The 18,583-nt window shown below is 37.2% G+C and overlaps 1 protein-coding gene and 1 pseudogene across 2 annotated transcripts in view; one reads left to right on the forward strand and one right to left on the reverse strand.

Annotated features, from left to right (window-relative positions):
• The first annotated feature begins 3,144 nt into the window (after positions 1-3,144).
• Positions 3,145-4,938, forward strand: LOC101698879 (hyaluronan synthase 3 pseudogene; annotated as a pseudogene).
• A 10,059-nt stretch (positions 4,939-14,997) lies between these two features.
• Rbm27 (RNA binding motif protein 27) overlaps positions 14,998-18,583 on the reverse strand; it is a 75,188-nt gene continuing 71,602 nt past the window's right edge. For both annotated transcript variants that reach the window (XM_004854346.3, XM_013075747.3), the window contains one exon: positions 14,998-18,209. In XM_004854346.3, coding sequence (XP_004854403.1) covers positions 18,126-18,209 — 84 coding nt within the window. In that variant the 3' untranslated portion in view covers positions 14,998-18,125. The remainder of the gene's footprint in view (positions 18,210-18,583) is intronic.

Genomic DNA, 18,583 nt, shown 5'->3' on the forward strand with positions numbered 1-18,583 from the left:
TGAAGATGACTTCCCAAAATGGTGATTATGTGTTTTGTGCCACATTATAGCTAAAGTTTCTAATTTCCTTATGCATATATTTAAAATTATGATTTCCACACCACTGAAAACTGAACTGATCCTCACAAAATTCTGTTCAAGTATTTTTACTTTAAGACAAATATTATCACCTTTAAAAAGCAACATGTAGGGCTGGAGATTTAGCTAAGTGGTTTCGTTGCCTGCTGTGCAAGCTCAAGGACCCGAGTTCAATCCCCGGTACCAAAAAAAAAAAAGCAACATGTAAAATTGCATTTATTACTTAAATTTCCACAGAGTGTCTTGAAATAGCAATTAAATCAGGTGGTGAAAGGCAGAAAATTAGTTATTCCAGCATTTCTCTTCTTCACAGTGTTACCAACTTCTGATTGCTCAGAGGAAGGAGATTCTCATAAAAATTTGAGCTGCTAAAGTTATACAGAATCAACATGTATGGGGGGAAATGCCAAGGATTATCTATCCTCCGTGTTTACGCAATTTACTAGGTTCCTGAAACACATGTGTAGGTGACACTCCTTTGTTCCTGACACGATGCAATGGTGGTAGTTCTTCATAAATTCTCCAAGCTGCTTTTTAGCATTATTACTAATGCATGGAGTGGCAACAGCATATTATCTTTTCTTACATGATTGCCATAAACTTTCATGTAATTTGTGCTTACACAGTGGAAAGTACTGTAACAAAGTAAAGATCTGAATAATTACATAATCCTTGGGTTTGTTGCCAGGAAAAAAGTGTCAATTGTAAGATAGGTTTATTATTATTGTTGTTGTTGTTGTTGTTATTATTATTATTTTCTGCAGAGGCTTACCCTTTTAGGTTACAATTTAATATTAGAATGAATTCCACAGGTCACATTAATTTTCGGTGGAAAAAGTCCCTCAATCTAATATCAGATCTAGTTCAGATAAAAAAAAATTATAAAAAATTTCACACCTGCTATCTGTTTTGATTTTAAATTCTAAGTGCTACTTTGCCTCTGGCTTCTGGGTAGTTACATTAAGATAATTATTCCAACAATAAGAAAAAAAATAAAGCAGAAAACAAAAAGAGGGACTCCCTGTGAATTACACATAGTGCCGCTGGCTCCTCTCTGAGGGAAAAGTGTTGCCACAACCTCCTTTATTTCTAAAGAGGAATCCTTTGGTACATAAAACCTGTTATTAAAAAAAAACGTGTACAGTTTTTGAGTAAGAGGAAATGTCCAAAGGAAGTATAAAATAGAGATAGATAAACAGTCTCACAAATGTAAAAGTGTCCCTCTGGTCACTTTAACACAGGTCTGTTAGAAGTGGAGGGAGAGAGAGCAAGCCCAGTTAAGAACTATCCCTTCTCAACAAAGTATATGTTTACTTTCCATGTGAATGTTTAAAATATTTTCATTACAAATCCCATAAATGAGTTGTGCAATTATTTCATAGACTTTGTAATAACAATACACCTATTCAATAGCAATTCTGGTGTCTCCCAAACAAATCTATTCTCTACAGAAAAGTTTCACCAATTTTTCTATTATGGCTTTCCCTTGGTCATACCCTGAAGCACAATCTTTGGCTGCCTTTTTATATGCAAGTATATACACCTCACAGAATTGAGACAAGGAAAAATCTTATTGTACATAACTAAGAGATTCACTCTAAAGGATTTGTTAGGCTGGAACAGATCATAAGGTACACAACAGAAAGGTCAGTAAGGATGTTCCTGAGCCATGACTATTAATAAATATCCAAATCCAAGTGCTCAAGACTGGGGAAACAGTTATGCATTCACATGATACAAGGAAAACTGGTAAGAGGAAATTCTAGTCAGGAAAGGGAGGCCTTCCAGCAGCTGTGGTAGGTGACTTGTAAGCCTGGCAACATACTGTATTGAGCTCGCCTCACAGCTGCATGTAATGTGTACTTACACTTGCTAAGGATTAGAAAATGTTGTTACCTGGAGTCTAGATGTCTACATCTAATTGATTATTGAAGTACACAGTCAAGAAATGGGCAAGAGAAATGAACAGACACTTCAGAGGAAGAAATACAAATGGTCAACAAATATATGAAAAAATGTTCAACATCTCTGGCCATTAGAGAAGTGCAAATTAAAACAACACTAAGATTTCACCTTACTCTGGAAAGAATGGCAATCGTTAAGAAATCAAGCAATAAAAAATGCTGGCAGGGGCTGCGAACTTAGCTCAGTGGTTTCACTGCCTGCTGCACAAACGCAAGGACCCAAGTTCGATCCCTGGTACCAAAAAAAAAAAAAAAAATGCTGGCATGGCTGTGGTGAAAAAGGAACCCTCCAGTGTTGGTGGGAACATAAACTAGTACAACCATTATGGAGATCTGTATGGAGATTTCTTAAAGAACTGAAATTAGAAATTTCATATGACCCAGTATCTCCCTGCTTGGTATCTTCCCCAAGGAGCTTAAGTCATCATACTACAGCAATACATGCATACAAGTTTATAGCAATGTGACAGCTAAATCCTGGAAGCAGCCTGTATAACCATCAACAGATGATAGGATAAAGAAAATGTGATATCTATATATAGTGGGATGCTACTTGGCTGTAAAGAATGACAAATTTGACACATTTGTGGGAAAATGGATGCACCTAGAAAATATAATGTTGAATGAAATATACTAGACACACAAACTTAAATACCATATAGTATATGGTATCTCCTATATGAGTGAGGCAAAGTACAAGCAAAGAGAATGATAAAGGATGGATAGAAGGAACAAGGGATGGATCTCTTGCAGTAGGGAAGTGGTCCAAGGGAAAAAGCTCAAGGAGTGAGGAGGAAGGGAAATAGAAATAAGTACAATAAAGATATGCCATGTTTAGGAACCTAATAATCTCAATTAATGTAAACATTATTTGGCATTACATGAGCTAAGACAAATAATATCAACAAGAATGAAAAATGCACCCTTTTGTTGCTTTTGCTACTGTGTGGGTGCCATGAGTTGTTTCTCCTCTGATGCCCCTCAGAAGTGTGCCACCCTGCCGTGGAGCCAGCTGATTTTGGACTGAAACCTCTATGAACTGAAGGTTCTGCTGCCTTGGTTTTAGGGCGTCCTCTGTCCAGCGAACAGCCCCTTGCTGTGCAGTAGTCCAGAGAAGGTTTGTCCGGCTCTCTCGTTTTGTAGGATGCCGGTGCAGCTGATGACAGCCCTGCGTGTGGTGGGCACCAGCCTGTTTGCCCTGGCAGTACTGGGTGGCATCCTGGCAGCCTACGTGACAGGCTACAGGTTTATCCATACAGAAAAGCACTACCTGTCCTTCGGCCTGTATGGTGCCATCCTGGGCCCGCACCTGCTCATCCAGAGCCTGTTCACCTTCCTGGAGCATCGGCGCATGTGCAGGGCAGGGCAGCCGCTGAAGCTGCCTTGCTCCAGGCACGGAGCTGTGGCGCTCTGCATTGCCGCCTACCAGGAGGACCTTGACTACTTGCGAAAGTGCCTGCATTCAGCCCAGAGCATTGCCTTTCCTGTCCTCAAGGTGGTCATGATGGTGGATGGCAATCGCTAGGAGGACGCCTACATGCTGGACATCTTCCATGAGGTGCTTGGGGGCATTGATCAAGCCAGCTTCTTTGTGTGGCACAGCAACTTCCATGAGGTGGGTGAGGGTGAGACGGAGACCAGCCTGCAGGAGGGCATGGAGCGTGTGCAGGCGGTGGTGCAGACCAGCACCTTCTCATGTGTCATTCAGAAGTGGGGAGGAAAGCTCAAGGTCATGTACACAGCCTTCAAGGCCCTTGGCGACTCAGTGGACTACATCCAGGTCTGCGACTCTGACGCTGTGCTGGACCCAGCCTGCACCATCCAGATGCTTTGAGTCCTGGAGGAGGATAGCCAAGTAGGGGGAGTCGCGGGAGGTGTTCAAATCATCAACAAATATGACTCACGGATCTCCTTCCTGAGCAGTGTGCGGTACTGGATGGCCTTCAACATGGAGCGAGCCTGCCAGTCCTACTTCGGCTGTGTGCAGTGTATTAGTGGGCCCTTGGGCATGTACCGCAACAGCCTCCTCCAGCAATTCCTGGAGGACTGGTACCATCAGAAGTTCCTAGGCAGCAAGTGCAGCTTTGGGGATGACCAGCACCTTACCAACCAAGTCCTGAGCCTTGGCTACTGGACTAAGTATACAGCGCGCTCCAAGTGCCTCACAGAGATCCCCACTAAGTACCTCCGATGGCTAAACCAGCAAACTCGCTGGAGCAAGTCTTACTTCCGGGAGTGGCTCTACAATTCTCTGTGGTTCCATAAGCACCACCTCTGGATGACCTACGAATCAGTGGTCACAGGTTTCTTCCCATTCTTCCTCATTTCTATAGTCATTCAGTTTTTCTACCCAGGCTGCATCTGGAACATTCTGCTCTTTCTGCTGGTGGGCATTATCAAGACTACCTATGCCTGCTTCCTCCCAGCCAATGCAGAGATGATCTTCATGTCCCTGTATTCCCTTCTCTGTATGTCCAGCTTCCTGCCAGCCAAGATCTTTGCCATTGCTACCATTAACAAGTCTGGCTGGGGCACTTCAGGCCGAAAAACCATTGTGGTGAACTTCATTGGCCTCACCCTTGTGTCCATCTGGGTGGCAGTTCTTCCTGGGGGCCTGGCTTAACACAGCTTATTGCCAGGACTTGTTCAGCGAGACTGAGCTAGCCTTCCTTGTCTCTGGGGCCACCCTCTATGGCTGCTATTGGGTGGCCCTCCTCATGCTGTATTTGGCTATCATTGCTCGGCAATGTGGGAAGAAGCCAGAGCAGTATAGCTTGGCTTTTGCTAAGGTGTGATGTAGCCCCTAAGCAGAATGGGAAAAGTGCAATGGTTAAGGGAGGGGAGGGGGAATGAAAGAGAAAAGACTGGGTTGGGGGGAGGAGGGAGTGCTGTGTTTTAGTTTAATGGTCCAAAGGGACAAATCTGAAAGGCAGAGAATGGTGACTGTAGTATGGCCTGGGCTGGGCAGTTCTCCTCAGAGGAGGTGACACTGATTCCTCAGGCTCAGGGGAGAGGGTGCTTGTATGTTTTAAGGGTGCTTGTCTACTTTACCCAGCACACAGGCCGTGGCCTCTAGGAAGGATCCTGCCTCCTCCCCTGGGGTCCACAGAGAACTCAGAAATGTGCCAAACCAGATGATAGTTCCATTCCATGGCAATTTCTGGTAAGCGAACAGTGTCATCCTGTAGGAAGGGGTTCTCCTAGCCTATGTGAACATAACCAGAGGTGGCAGAATTTCCATTGAGAGATCTGAGCCAAGTAATGTCCCCTCCCTCTCCATTGATCATCAATGCAGTTAAGATTGTCCCTGAGATACAAGACCCAGAGGCCTGATCTTTGGGTATCAGGAAACAGGGTCCAGGAATGATGCTTTATGTGATCTACCCCACTCTACATATCAACATCCCATGAGCCAAACCAGTAGGAGTTAGCATTGAACTGCTTTTCTATTTTACTTTTTGCAGTAGGGGGAATTAAACCCAGGGCCTTCACAACGGGTTATATCGGCCCCTCCCACACCCCATTTTTAAAAACTATAAGACAGGGTCTCACTAAGTCACTGAGGCTGGGCTTGAACTTGTGATCCTCCTGCCTCAGCCTCTCAGAGTGCTAGGATTACAGGAGTGTGCCACTATGCCCAGCTAACACTAAAATGCTTTTAAAAATGCATATTGAAAAGGAAAGTCTGCCAGGAAGAACAAAGAGATTGTGGTGGTGCTGAAGACATGGAAGCCTTGGAATGAATGTGTTCCACTTGGAAACTGATCAAATGACTTCTATGTGAATTCTGAACTTGTATGTGATCACTGCTGGGAAAATAAAATGTTTTAGCCATCTTAAAAAAAAAATGAAAAATGGGATAGGGGAACTGGAGGAGGGAGGGAGGAGGAGAGGAGGAAAGGGATAAAAACAAAAAAGAAACAAGGGGCAGAATGTACATGTAACCACTCCCCAAGATGACTGTAAACTGCATGAACTGCAAACATATACTAACACAATTTTAAAAATAAAGAAATATAAAGGTGCAAACTCAGGTATGAAGTGTTCTCCAACACAGGTAGGAGATTCAATTGTACCTGAAAATAACTCCACTCGTGGGACCAGGGATTTAGCTCAGTGGTTCTGCCACTTGCCTCAAAAGCACAAGGTCCTGGGTTCGATCCGCGGTACCAAAAAAATAAAGTAACTCCATTCAGACAATATGATGAAACCTAGATGATCTGCTAATGGTGATGCACATTCCACAAAATATTCTCAGTGATATCATCTCATTTAATGCTCAATGCAATCCTGTTAACATTAAATGACTAGCAATATTATTAAAATACTCATTTTATATGACTAAACTGAGCCTTCAAAAGACTAAGGTAATCCCAGCTCACACAAGCAGTAAGAATTGAAATGTGAACACATCATCAAGCAATGGCTCAAAGTCCTACTGGACATAAGTGTAGTAGGGCTTTAACTTTTAGCTTTGCCATCAGACTATGACATAACCTTTCTATGCCTGTTCTCACTTGTACAAAAAAGGAGAAATAACCCATGTCATAGAGTTGTTAAAAGCATGAAGTAATAGTGGTTGAAAAGCACTTGGTATAGAGCAGTGAGATGGCAGTGTTATTTTCATCATCACACTGGGGCTCTGCTGGCCATTGTGGCTGAGGATGCCGAGTTGTGGAAGGAGCTGCCTGGGGTAGATCTAGGGCTCCCAGGTTCTGCTTGCAATTCCATTCTCAGGCAGAGAACAATGACATTAAAAGCACTATTAAAAATGGTACATGTTTATAAAGCGGCAGGATAGCCACGAGTTCAAGGCCAGCATGTACTACATAGCAAGACCCTGTCTCAAAAAATAAATTAAAATGCTAAACATAAGCAAAATTCATTTTGCCCCCCACACACCTTTTTTGGAGGGGGGTAGTTTTTGTTTTTTTTGAAATCAAGTCTTGCTCCATAGTCCAAGCTTGTCTTGAACTCATGATCCTTTGATGGGATCACAGGCATGTGCACCACCATGCCCAGCTACTTTTCTTCTATTTTGTTTGGTTGGTTTTGTTGTTTTGAAACAGGGTCTTGCTATGTGGTTTAGGCTGGCCTTCAACTCACTGTGTAGCCCAGACTGGCCTCAAATTCTCTTGTATCCTTCTGCCTTAGCCTCCCAAGTACCACCACACCTGGTAGCTTTTCCTTTATTTTAAGTGTGCAGATTTTCCATGGATTCTGAGACATGTAGTCCACAAAGAAAGGAAAACCTATTTTAACCAACTCTGCTAAGGTCTATGAGATACAAAACTATCCCCAGTAAAAATGATCAAAAACCTCAAAATAAGAAGGTAATCCTCCAGGGTTGAAAACATGAGACAAGATAACTTGGTAAGCCGAGTGTGGTGATGCATGCCTGTAATGCCAGCACTCTGGGAGGCTGAGGTAGGAGGACTGCAAGCTCAAGCTCAACTCAGGGACTAAGTGAGGCCTTGTCTCAAAGGAAAAAAATAATAAAAAGCCCTGGGGATGCAGCTCATTGCAAAGGCCCTCATTCAGTCCCTAGTATCATGAAAAATAAAAGCTAAATAGCTATTTTTATAGACAATGTTCAAAGTTTTGTGTGCATTTCTGAATGTTCAGATAGATTCTTCTATTTTTTCTAGGTATAGTCATTTCTGAGGAATTGATATATCTACAACTCATAAAAAGCTTTCTAAAAATATTAACTCAGCACAGAAGTCTTCCATAAAATGTTCTTACATAAGTTTTCACTCTTAAGTAGATTTTAATAATTTTATTTAAATCTTTAAAGACTTTTTCTTCAGCTTTATCTGATTTATCAGTAATATTCACTTGAAAATGTAAAACTAAGAGTGAATTAAACTTCTTTGACATACTCACGGCCTCAGAAGACCACACAGCACCATTTCATTGACTCCAAATAATTTTCACATGAATGGCTAAAGTGGAAAATGTATAATTTATTAGGATTTAAATAAATCACAGGAGCAGAAGTGCTTTAAAGTTATTTAAAGTGGAAAAATTTCAAAAAATAAAGCTGTAACTAAGAAATTAAGTTCTCTATATAAAAAATTTCCCTCTAGTATTCTGGAGCAAAATATGTTGATAAGTTTTTAATAACAACATGCATGGTTATTTTTAAGCATTCAATGATAGAAATACTTTTTAAAACACATGACATAATTCAGTTTTATTTTTTAGGGAAAATTACCTTTCTAAAGACATGTTCTGTGTTACCAGCAGAATGTTATAATCATTCTCTTCTGTCTCAGCTATTTCTCTGATATAGTTATCATACTGGAAATATTCCCTATGGTACAAAATTTATCAAGAATTAGAAACTTCATTGAGCCTCAATAGGCTCAATCATCCCTCGTTTTCTCATGGGCTGTCAAAGAACAAAAAGCACTTTCTCCCTCAAGGCTGATTACAACTTCTTTCTTTTCTTTTTCTAGATGACAATTATTACCATAAAAATTACTAGTTAGTAAGCATTTCCTAGTTGCCAAAAGTTAAAAAACTAGAAACCCAAGGTCTTAGAATAGCATGTCTAAAATAATCTGTAAATATAAAACCAAATAACTATAAACAGAATAATGAATGAACATCAGCTTATTCAGACTTACTCTTTCAAAAAAATCTATGGCATAAACTATAAATGAACACTGCTATTCTCAGCACTTTGTCTGGAAATTCAGTATACTATATGAAAATATCATTAAATTAAAGCATGTGATCTTATTTATATACAACATGATTTTTTTAATGCCAAGGTTAAAAGGAAGAAGGCACCAGAAATATTGAAAAACATAAAGCAGCAAGGTAGAAATACTGCAAGATTATCATAATTCAGTTTGCCACAGGGAAAATATTTAAGATAAAATTGAAAATAAAATAAACATGTTATGATATAGCCAAATTATTGTGAAATATATCAAATTGGCTGGCTGTACATTATGGAGGTCACAGAAAATTACTACTTTAAAATGTTTCCCCACAAATTAGCATAAATAAACTGTTCTCTATGGTTTCCAATATTCTACCTAAAAACAGTGCTGCTCCCCAAGGGAGTTTAGTTCTAATCCAAGGCAGATGAGATAGATGGAGCCAGAACGGCAGCGTTTGACAGACACTAATAAAAAAGATCAGTGACATTCCACAGACTTGCAATATTTCATTTTATTAGAAGCAGTTGAGCACGGAGGTTAAGAACATGCGCTCTGGAGTCAGACCCACGTTCAAATCCTGATCCCACCACCATAGGCTGTGTGACCTCAGTGAAGCACTTAATTGCTACAAAACTCAATTTTCAAAGCTAAACAAGGATGTAAGAGAACCTTCCTCAAATGCTGTAAGCACAGAATGCAAAGTACAGTACATAGCCTATTAATTGGGTCATTCGATCTATATTCAATATATGATAGTCTTTTTGTTTAAAGTTAAGTTTGAGCCAGTCATGGTCACACACATCTGTTATCCTAATACTCTGAGAATCTGAGGCAGGAGGATCTCAAGTTTGAGCCCACCCTAAACAACCTAGCAAGAACCCCTCTCAAAATAAAAAATAAACGGGTTGAGATGTAGCTGAGCATGAAAGCCCTGGGTTCAATTCCCAGCACCACAAAAATAAACGCAAAAAAATGAGGAGTTTGAAAGTAGAAAGTACTTTAATTGAAAATATTTGTTTGGTACCATGGCATTACAGGAAGTCAGGCTTTATAGCCTAAGAACTATAAGAAAATTTTTAAAAAGTACAAGGAGAAGTACTCATTTCATTATTTTGCAGACTTAATGGTTTTCTTCTATGGACTTCCAAAGATACTGCAACGTTTCCATTGATTTATTCTCAATTTTTCTCCTCACATTTTAGGAACTGGAAAACTCAGTAATGTAATCATTTAAATTACACACTTGCCTAAATTTAAGTGGCTAGACCAGTGGGATAGAATAAAGATTCCAGGAATAACCCCAGGCATCTACAGTCAACTGATTTTCAACAGTTACCAGAGACATAAATTGTAGAAAGGTTAGAGCCCCTTCAATAAATGGAGGAAAAACTTGATATTCATAGGTTAAAAAAATGAACTTGATCCTTAGCTCTTACCATATACAAAGATCAATTCAAAATGGACCAAAGACCTAGATGCAATACCTAAAACTATGAAACTACTAGAAGAAAATTTAAAGGAAACATTTCAGGACACTGATGTAAGTAATGGCTTTTTGGATAAGACCCCAAAAGTATAGGGAACAGAAGCAAAAGTAGACCCAGGGAATTATGTTGAACTGAAAAACATCTGCACAGCAGAAGAAACTGTCAACAGAGTAAAGAGATATGAAGAATGGGAAAAATATTTGCACAATATTCCCTGGACAAAGGATTAATATCTAGTACATATAAGGAAACCAAAAAATCCCATTTTAAAATAAACAAATGATCTGAATAGGCATTTCTCAAAAGAAATACAAATGGCTATCAAGTATACGAAAAAAATCAATAGTCATTAAGGAAATGCAAATCAAAACCATAATGAAATTATCATCTCACCCCAGTCAGAATAGCTATTATCAAAAAAGCAAAAATAGTAAGTAAGGCATGATGGCACATGCCTGTAATCCCAACTACTCAGGTCCCAAATTTGAGGATAGTTTGGGCAATTTAGCAAGATCATGTCTCAAAATAAAATAAATAAAAGGGTTAGGGACATAGCTCAGCACTCCTTGGGTTTAATCTACAATGTGACCAGGGGGAGGGAGGATAAACACTGAGGAGAATACAATACTGGGAATTGAATCTTTTATACATTCTCAGCCTTCTTTTATTTTTACTCTTTTAAATTTTGAGACAGGGTCTAAGTTTCCCAAGTGGTACTTGAACTTGGAACCTCCTGCCTCTGCCTCCCAAGTGCTGGGATTCTTGTGTGCCACCACACTCACCTAAAAAGAGAACTCTTACACATTGTTGGTGGGAATGTAAATTAGTACAGCCATTCTGAATGAAAGTATGGAGGTTCCCCAATAAAAGACTAAATCTACCATGATCCAGCTATCAAAATCTGGGTATACATCCAAAGGAAATGAAATCAGCATTTCAAAGAAACAACTACACTGACAATGTTTATTGCAACATCCTTCACAAGGCAAGATATGAAGTCAATCTAGGTCATTATCAATGATGAATGGATAAAAACATAGTATATGTATAAAATATATTAGTAGCTATAAAAAATGAAATTCTGCCATTTGCAGCAAAATGGATGGAACTGGAGGACACTGTGTTAAGCCCATCCAAAGACGTGTTCTCTCTGGTATGTGAACGCAAGAAGTTTATCTCAAAGTAGAAGACAGTAGAATAAGTCATTACTAGAGGACAGGAAGGATAGAAGGGGTAAGGAAGAATATTGGGTACCAAACCACACAGACAGGAGTAATTTCTAGTGTTCTACCTCGCAGTACAGTGGCTATAGTTCACAATACCCTATATTTTATGAAGAATTAGAAGAGAGGATCTTGAAGCTTCCAAACAAAGAAATGCTAGATATGGAAATACTAATTATCCTGATTTGATAAATATACAATATACACATGTTAGTTACTTTTCTCTCCTTGCTGAGACAAAATTGCCAACATCCAAAGTGAGAGGGGAAGGAGTTTATTTGGCTTACAGTTCTTAAGAGGTTTCAGTCCATAGTTGGCTGGCTCCAAGGCAGGGATGGCAAACAGGTATCACAGATGAGAAACAACATGGTGCACACAAGAAAGCAAAGGTAACAAGGGGGCCTTAACAGGGTCTTTCTGCTCCTTGTATCTTACTCAGACTACTTAGGGCAAGTGGCACTCATGCCCTTAATCCTAGTGCCCTTGGGCCTAGCCCCATCATGAATCAATCACACACTTTAGATTCAGCAACCTCCAAAATAGCCTAGGACACATGAGGCTTTGGGGGGATATCTAGACAAAACCATTACACACTGTACACATGTACTGAAACACATCTTATCCCATAATTATGCATAATTATGTGCTAACTAAAATACAATTAACAAGTAAAAAGAATTTGAATGCAGAAACAAGTCAGAACTATCTAGATGTAGAGTAGTAAGGAAAGGTGACTTTTAAAATTACAGGTGTTTAATATATTTATGAACCACAGAGGTGCTTGTTTGAAGAGTGAAATTCAACTGGCACAATTTCAGAATATGTACAATCTTCTCACAGCTATCAAAATTGATTTGTGTCAAATGGTTTATAGCTAAGCTAAAATTTTTTTATTGATTTATGGACTTAAAATAGTTGTAGCTGTTATGGACTTCATAGACAGCTCTTTTATATGTATATATATAAATAACTCCTTAAAGTAACTTGAATTGCATAAAAAGTAGCACCAATACACAAATATTCTACCCCCTCCCCAAAAGGACAAATGACAAAAAATACAAAAACTGTCAGCAAGTTTTAAGTCTTTTTAAAATTAAGAACTATAAAATACCACCAGGTTCAAGAAAAAAATCAAGTGATTTGTTAAGACGTTAATGTACACATTTCACTTTTTAGACTAAAGGCTAACTTAAATCTACAGACCATTTTCCCAAACAAAATATACATAAAACAGCTACATAATTTTATATTCAAAATACTTACTGACCATGTCACAGTAAGGAAGTTGAGAGTGATTTAAAATGTATGTATCCTGCAACTCAACAGGCTGGTTTTCCAAACTATAACTATGAAAGCCAGCAGTGGGTCTAGAAAAGAATTTTTATCAAATACAATAAAAATACCAGTTGTATATTGGGTAGTAAGCCTAAGAATTGTTTTGTGCTTTTGTTTGCCCTGTGTGTTTATGTATATATTAGGTTAAATGTGAAAAGTGTTTCATTGAGAATTGCTGTGAAAAAGATTTGGTCACCACTGTAGGACTAAATTTGCCTTTTGGAGCCCCCTACAGGCTCTACATGTTTAAAGAATTGAATCCTCCAGTAAATAAATAACCCTTTTGTTGGAGGACAGTTCAGGAAACAGCAGTCAATAATTTATGCAAAATAACATATTTACATAAATAGGCAACATCTGGTCTAAGAACTCTAAGTATGTGAGCACCCTGAATCTTGAGACCACATCATCCTCAAGAAACAAAATTGAGAATGTATTATCCCTTACTAATCCACAACTAGGAGATATGCATCTTAAATAACAGCTCTCTATGAGTAGATTAAGAAATGAAATCACAAGGACTTTAGAAAACCGTAACAAATTTTTACATTTGTAAGGTTTTTATAAAGTTAAGAATTTCATCAACAGAAACATGGCTGAATGATGAAAAGGCTTGTCTCTACCTCTATTCTCTTACAAAGAATTGAGTAAAAAAGTTTTGAACAATGAAGTGCTAAACCATAAACTCAACTCTAAATATTAAGAAATGATGGATCACTAAGTCAAAGTAGAACTCCATAAAGTAGCTAGAAGACTGGTGTTAAAAAAAAAACACCATTATTTTCTTCCAAAACAAGCTAAAAGGCTATTAAGATTAAGGCTCTTTCACAAAAATAAAGATAATTTAACATAAACACAAAGCAAGAGTAATGATTATGCTTATTTTAGACTATCACAACCACTAACACCACCAAAAATACGTATCTTGCAAAAAATCATCAAACACTACTCTGACCTTCATTTCACCTGTATCAAGTCACCTGTCTCAGAAAGCTGGAAGGTTTACTGTTAACCTAAGGTTGACTGTAAAACAGGTAAGAGTGACCTAAAGGTAGATACCTGATCCTGTTGAAAGATCTCTTAGCAATAAAATCAATTCAGCATAAATGAAGGTAATTCAGGGCATGTAGTAAGTTAGCCTTTTTTTTCTTTTGAGTCAATGATGTTTGGCCCATTAAGTAAGTCTTTGATAATAAAAGTAAACACAAAATGAGGTGTTCCCTAAAAGATGTTGGTGCCATCTGATCTAAAGCAAGTCTGACTACACAATTCAGTATCCTACATACGGACACACAATCATATTTGTATTGACTGTAACATAACCTAATCTAGTCCAGGTAATATGCTAGGACTCATGAATCAATTTACCATTGGCTTTAGCACAATTTACATCAAAATCAGTAAAATCATCAATAAAACCAGTACTTTCTGTTAATGAGCTCCATTTTGGTAAAACAGTTGTTCCTGCTAAACAGATACAAATATGTTCAAAATGTCCACCCCTGCAAATCTCATGATTATAAATATTTATACAATTATTCATGATCTATTAGCAACAAATTGGCCACAAATCATATGAGAATGAAAATAAAATCTACTCTTCATTCTTTAGTATTTTCCTGAATAAGCTGAAACTTACAGAAAAATCCTCAGATGACGCATAATTACTTGAAGGGAAACTTTTTAAGAGAAATTTTCTAAATAATCAAACAGGAGCCTGAGCACCAGGCTTTACTTCCCTTCCCCATCACTATGTGGTTCTTAGGGTGTAGTTTTCTGCTACATTTCTGCAAACCTTTATCACATCAGAACTGATGCATCTAGAAGTCACCTCTCCCACATGTTCTTCCTTTTTCCCTATTCTATTTAAGGAAAATGTCCTTCCTCCTGTTGGCAGGCAAACTGATTATCCTCAAGACATTAAATAACTGCTCTCATAAAATTCTTGTGCTTTATATCTGGCATACCAAACCTATCTATGATTACAACAATATGGCTATCAAAGGTTACTTACAAGGAGCACTTTAATACCCTTCTCCAGATTATACCCTCTTGAAAGAATTATTCTCCTGAATATTTAACAGCTATCGACTTCGCACTCACCTTCATACTACGTGACATTCTCACATACATGAACCCAACGTAAAACACTCATATATATCCATTACTCACTCTTTCATAAGCAAGCATACACACTCATTTTCTTTCTTTCCAGAACAAGTCAGAATTACAGCTCTTTTGGTGATTGTTATAATTTTTGGAATGGTTCATAAATTTCCAAATTCTTTTAAATTTGTAATACTTTCATCTTTTTTTTTCCAAATTGTGAACCATTCCATATTGCATCTTTATTGCAAAAGTCAACATGCTTCTTAGAAATTCAGATTGTAATCAATAAAACAAACATTACATATATGAATTTAAACGTATAAACAGTTAGAAATTCAACAATATCTCCTATTATACTATTACACAAGTTCACAATTTTGTAAAAACTATAATACAGGCATACTATACATTAAGAGGAACCACTATTCCTTTTCACATGATTTTTTTCTTCTCTTTTAAAATAATGATCCATCACCATGGACCTTTCCCATCTTAACAAGACTGTTTTCCAATTTATCACCTTAGCTGGTGACAATATTTTCCAAAAGTTACATGAAGAAAATGAGGGAAACTTTGCATTCCTTAGGGTTAGCTTTTTAGACCTGGGCAGAAATCTAGTAAATGAGGCTGACCTAGCCAGCCTGGTGGCTATTATTGCCGATCAGTTAATTGTAAAGATATCTTACACATTAAGAAGACCAGCATAATTTGTCTCTGATCCTGAATGTTGTTTCTGTAAATGAAGATCCCAATGAAACAAACCATAGTATAACACTTGGGAATTTGAGGGTGGGGGTAAAAGAAACCCCAAGGGGGTATACATGAATATATAACTATTATATGCTATCCTTAGGTTTTATAATTAATCCATATTTTCAATTCATTTTTGAGAATCAAACATTAGAATTCTTAGGACATTTTAAAAGTATTTTAATTCTATTTAAGGCATACTAAAACCCAAGTTTTACCCAAAGGACTTCAAACCTTAATGAAAAAAAAAAAAGAAAAACTATCTGTTCTTCACTACAGCACCCTTCTCTTTCATTCCCTGTACTCTATAACTAAAATGTCAAAGAAATCTTCAACTCTCCCTATACGAAGTGTACTAAGATGTCAATTTTGAGGTTAAAAAAATCATATGAAAAGGAATCTCATTCTGTCAAACTGTCAGTCTACTGAAAATTTTCTTACAGCTCCATTAATTTACTGTAATTTTCAGTTTCCAAATACAAAAATACAACAATTCTTATTGAAATCTATACGCTGGTAGTTTTAGTACACAAAAGAAAAAAAACCAAACAAATTATTTACAAAATTATACAATTTAAGAAAAAACTTTGTACAAAAAATATATAAATCCTTTGTTCCCTCTATCATGTTTAAACTGTCAGGACTCAAAATATTCACCACAATGAATCTTTCAAAATATATACTGACTGAGCCACAGACACTAAGAAAATTTCATTAGAGATGATGGAGGAGTAAGGAGCAAGATCGCTTATTTGAGGTTCCCCATTCTAATGTTTCTTTCTTTTATGAGCTTATTTCAGCTTCAGTGTTATCAGAAATGTAATAATAACCTAGAAAGAGGAAGTTATGAAGAGAAAATTACATGAATGTAAAAATGATCCTGGTGTTGATACATCATTCCAGGAAAATATGTAGAAGGGAAAAGATGTTAAGAACATGGAATTTAACTTCCTCTAGCTAAGTAAATCTAGAGTCCTGATGGTTTTAAGCTTCTTATTGAATAGTTTCTATTTTGAGAAAGTCTTTACCTCAGGAAACAAAATCCTTGACATAGTGATAACCAAGAACTTTCTGAAGCCAATAGGAAATTTCAAAATTTCACACCACAAACATATAAAAACACAGATGAGTGTATCCTTGAAAAAGTAACATACTATGTACATTAATCATTTAGATTCCCAGGGGTCAGTACAGTGTAGTGTTGCTCCTCTGTTTTTCCATCTAACATTCAGAACATAAGCACATAAATTTACATATATATTTTTCTTAACAGATCCTCTAAACAGTGTACAGTAAAAATGCACACAGTAAAGGAAACTGTCTACTGAAGGATGCATGTGTTCATGGATAGCAACAAGCTACAAGATTATGAAAATATAGGGTCATCCAATCAAAGTCAAGTTATGAACCCCCATTTATTTTAGCATACCCAGCCTCCTACTCCACCAACCCCACTGCACCTTCTGGTCACCTTATCATCATGGCTTAAATTTAGAAAGAGAAATTCAGATACCTTTTATTCTTTTTTGCATAACTTAAAACTGAAGCTTTAAAAGAGAAAGAGAAATAAAAAGCTGGTGACTATCTCTTCCCCCCAAATCCTTCCTTTATTCTTATCAAAACACTTATCAATATGCTGGTTTAAACCTTTTATTGGGGACTGAATTTTGATGGCCCAGTTGTTTTACTTATCTCAATAATGGGTAAGTCACAGGCCTATTAATAAAAGGGAGAAATGACAAAGGGGCAACAAGTGAAAGCCTTTTACATTCTCAGGTTTTAAAAAATAAGAGGATTAACTGAACAAATGCTCACTTAGTATCAAAGCAAAAATCAGCAGCAAGAAAAGTCTAGGAATTAATACAATGAGAGGATGGAAATACCACAGAGCTAGCTACCATTGCCTTATGGCATTTAAGATAGAGTTTGTTGTGATTTTCACTGCACATAAAAACCCTGAAAACAAACAAACAAACAAAAAAACTGAGACTGAATACAAATTAGGCTCCTCCAGAGTAAAAAAATTAAATTTACTTTTCTTCCAAGACAACTCTTGAAAGCAAAAAGGTATTTTAATTACAAATATCTCCTACTGTCTGATGACTCGTCCATAATAGCTAAGAGATTCCAGGCGATTTTATCATTTAATGAAATTTTATCAGCAGATTATAATCCAAAATAAAATTTCTGAACACCCTGTCATTTACATCATAATCCAACACCAAGAGCAACAAAAACAGGTGGTGTGGAAAATAAGGCTCTAGAGATTATCCATGTCCTTCCTGTGGATCTTGGTAACTGTTAAAAGTCACTAGGCCTTTGGTGCTTTAATATCATGTATAATTAATTATGAGATGTGTTTACATAGCAAACTTGCTGTCCTTAAACCTACTGTGTTGAAAAAAAATTAAAAAAAAATTTTTGGCTCATTGACTTCTTTAAATAATTTTTAAAAGTTGTTTTTCTAAACAGTATTCCTAAAAATTATACAGCTTGAGTCAGATTTCATCTCCGCCATGAACGAGACTCATATTCATCTTCATCTTCATCATCATCATCATGCAAGAACAAATCTGAGGTTTCAGTTTCCTGAAGAAAGAGAAGATAAAATCCACTTAATGGTACATAAACATTAAATAAAAACATTTTTAGGCCATAGGAAAAACAGGCTAGTGTACAAAGCCCAGGCCAGATTTTCAAGTGAGGTACTTCAAGCACCTTTCAAAATAAGAAAAAAAAATTTTTTTAGACAGGTAGTAATGGTGTGTCTTTATGGGGTAAACTGTAATGTTTTTGTACATTTCAACACTGTGTCTTCATCAACTCAGAATACTTAGGTTATGCATCATCTCAAAGGATTTTCATTTCTTTGTATGAGAACATTAAAAATTCTTCCTTTTACCTTCCTTTTGAATTACATAATATTGTTAATTATAAGCATCCTTTATAGCTTACTCTTTAAT

Source organism: Heterocephalus glaber, unplaced genomic scaffold, assembly GCF_053883595.1.
Source record: "Heterocephalus glaber isolate CG9 unplaced genomic scaffold, H.glaber_assembly_v1.0 deba00001463, whole genome shotgun sequence".
Classification (NCBI taxonomy): Eukaryota; Metazoa; Chordata; class Mammalia; order Rodentia; family Bathyergidae; genus Heterocephalus; species Heterocephalus glaber.